Genomic DNA, 3273 nt, shown 5'->3' with positions numbered 1-3273 from the left:
ACATCTCTCTGGATCCATTGTTCCAAAACTGAATGAACCGACTTGGGCTCTTTTATCTATCTATTGAAGGTTCTGATAGGTGTGTGATCAATTTTGACTCTTAGTGTTTCCACGTGGGTAACTTTGTGCTAATTGAGCTCAAGCTATGCTGACTTGAGTGAACAATATTGAATGCTAGTGCTTTCTAAATGACAACATGGTCTAGGCAATGAGAAATTAAGGGATTTGTGTGTAGAGTTTTGCAGTGACAGTTCAACAAATCTGATTCATGTGTCAAAAAGGGGAATAGTGTTTATAGTTTAGGGAAATGGGTGTGCTTTTTGATAAATGGCGTTATGGTTTTGAAATTTTAGTTCAAAAGCCTGGTGATAGTGTTTAAGCAATTGAGAAAAACTGTAACATTAATGCATACAAACATCCACCTCAGAGCATAAATTATATTTTTTGGCCACAGCTAATGAGTTCGTGTAAGGTCACCTACATTTTCAGTCCAGTCTAATTCATTATTTCTGTATTCACAGCTAAGCCTGATGAGTTTCCACGCAAGCCTCTGGGTCTGGAGCTGCCCATTGTTCTGACTCCGGTCAAACAGCCCAAACCGAGCCCCTCAGAAGATACGCCCAACAAAGCCCAGCTCATCAAACGGCCACCTGCCTCTCTGCACATCTCTCTACAGCAGGAGTCCATCATGCTAGATGACAGTCTTTCACAGGAAAAGAAGTCTTACAAAGATGGAGGGACTGGCAGCATGTCTCCCCTCCCCTCACCCGACCCTGTTCTAGTGCACAGCCAGATTCCCCTCACACCTGATGGAATGATAGGAGCCCCTGAGGACGGCGGAGAATGGCCTCCTCCATACGAACCTCCTGTACCTGAGCTCAATGAGACCCAAAACCAACGGGAGATGTATGAGCCTACTTCACCTCCAAATGTGGATGATAAAAAGCCTTCACGAACATCCCAGAACTTAGAGCAGGACACTTTAGACACAGCAGGAGGCAGTGTGGCGGGTGATTTACCCTCAGATAATTTCGAATCTGTTTCCATGCAGCCTTCTGGTGTTTACAGTTCTGAAAATTATGAGGGACAGGTAGGGGATGTTGAAAGTCAGAATAAGGACAGTTTTTCAGAGAGACTCTCCACATCATGTGAGATCTCCTCAACAGCCTGTGAGCTGTCACAGTTACCTGCCAAACGATTCCCCACAGTCCATTCAGACCCTCTATTTCAGCACCCACCTCATTCCTGCCAGCACCTGCCCAAATCGGAGACATTTTAAGCTGCCAACTGACTTTTATTCAAGCTGCCACCTATGACAGAGATAAAGTCTTCATAACAAAAGTGAGCAGGCTCACTGTTTAATACACAACTCAGCATATAGACAATTGTTTTATGAACAACTGCCTTCCAACTTTTCTCTCGCACTCTTCAGGTTTGTACAGAACCGTCACTCACTTACACCACAACACCGCTGATGTCTTTGCAAATTTAATAAAATGGTGATAGCTGTAATGAAAAGATATGTTTTGAACCATGCTCTGCAATACGACTGATTTTCATTACAGCGATTTTCCACATTCAAATTCAAATCAACCATTAGTTAATATGCTATGACTTGACAGAATATTGTAATTATTTGTTAATATCACAAACCACTCCGTGTTAAATAATACAGTAGCTTATCCTTTCTGATAAGAAGGTAGAGGGATGTATTCTGTGGTAATTTGAATGGTCATGATCAAATAGGCTCCGTTTGTGATGTAAATTTTTTGCTGATACCAGCTTTATGGTAGGATGGCAATTTTGCAGTGTCCACAAGCCAATATTTATTATTCTGATAGAAAACATCATAAAAATTGTTTAATGGAATGAATGTGCAGCAGTCTGTCAGAGTATGTTTGTCTCAAAATTATTTGGCACAGTTTCATTGAGACAACTGCAGTGTCTTTATGATTTAACTTCCCAGCTGATGGCAATATTAAACATGGCCTTCAGTAAAATTAAACTATATTGTTTCTGGTTGTTTCTAAACACAACCTTCTGTACATTTGGTATTTGTACTTGTTTTTCATTTGTGTGAACATTTTGTACATTTCGCTTTTTCGAGTATTGTATTTGAATGCTTTTTGGATTTTGTATTTGTAACATAAATGACTTAAATGTCAGATTTGCTTTCTGATGGTCGCATCTAGCATAGGTTTACTTTTTATAAAAAGTTAACTGGTCTTAGAAGGCTGTGCCCAGGGTGTGCTTCAGGTTTACGATTTCAACTGGTTTGACAGATCAGATTCTGCTTTGAGGTAACGTGAATTGTTTTGCCAAACCATGTTTCTCATCACTATGTGTAAACCAGTACAGCTATTTTAAACTAAAAGAGAATAGCTGGGAAACCGTGAAAATAGGTATTCTAAACAGGTAATTATAAATTAATTACTTAACACATCTTTAAACAGGTTATCTAAGCATCTTTTCAAGCACCTTTATTGTACAGAATAACAGTGTAAACCTATTGTAAGTCGAGCACTGTATTGCTATTATGCCATTGTATTAAGACATTGATGATTTTAAATTCTGTTACAGCATGGACTCTTTCAGATGCCTCTGTACATTCAAAATATGTTTTCAGCACAGTATTTGAGTTATGGACAGTGTACATTCCTTTTTAAGGAGTTTTGAGAACTCCAACCAAAAGGCTTTGGTTTTATTCAGTCTGTATATAGTAAATATAGGCTATACCTATTTACTTTGTTATTCTATGTTTGAATTAGATTTGCATAAATAGAAGTTTTCTAATCTTCCTTGGACTGTGCAGATTTATTTCGAAATACACAAGACACAACAGATCACGGCAATGCTCCGTGTGACCACAAGAGGACTCTGGAAACACACCGTTTGTTTACAATAGATCCTCTCTGATTAGCTATCATTCGCACTACATGCCACGTTTTAGTTCCTTGTCATATTCTCAGCAAAAGTTCTTATTATTCATAATTTTTATTTTGTAATGGAAAAGTCTTCTGGTTAACTATAGAGTAAAAACGGCAATGGTTTAGATTTCCTTCCCAGTGAGAACACACGAGAGATTCAACATTCAGTGAGATATTTGCAAGCATCATCAGACTACCTGTAATATGAGGATCTTTCATGTTTCTTTCCTGCTCTCGGAGGACACTGACAGCATGTGGTGACACAGGTTTGGGTGATGGATGCCATGCTTTGGCAGATTGTGAGTGCCATACATCATGACTGAGCCTCAGTGATAGGGAGAAAGTG

General features: G+C 39.1%; 1 protein-coding gene across 1 annotated transcript in view; it reads left to right on the top strand.

Moving 5' to 3' along the window:
* Window positions 1–2776, top strand: part of LOC107562514 (USP6 N-terminal-like protein) — a 34184-nt gene extending 31408 nt beyond the window's left edge. The window contains exon 14 of the mRNA XM_016247140.1: window positions 522–2776. Within this exon, the coding sequence (XP_016102626.1) occupies window positions 522–1279 (758 nt within the window). The 3' untranslated portion in view covers window positions 1280–2776. The remainder of the gene's footprint in view (window positions 1–521) is intronic.
* The last annotated feature ends 497 nt before the right edge of the window (window positions 2777–3273 follow it).

This window comes from Sinocyclocheilus grahami, unplaced genomic scaffold, assembly GCF_001515645.1.
Source record: "Sinocyclocheilus grahami isolate Dianchi unplaced genomic scaffold, SAMN03320097.WGS_v1.1 scaffold826.1, whole genome shotgun sequence".
Taxonomy (NCBI): domain Eukaryota; kingdom Metazoa; phylum Chordata; class Actinopteri; order Cypriniformes; family Cyprinidae; genus Sinocyclocheilus; species Sinocyclocheilus grahami.
This window is presented reverse-complemented; position numbering and strand designations above follow the sequence as displayed.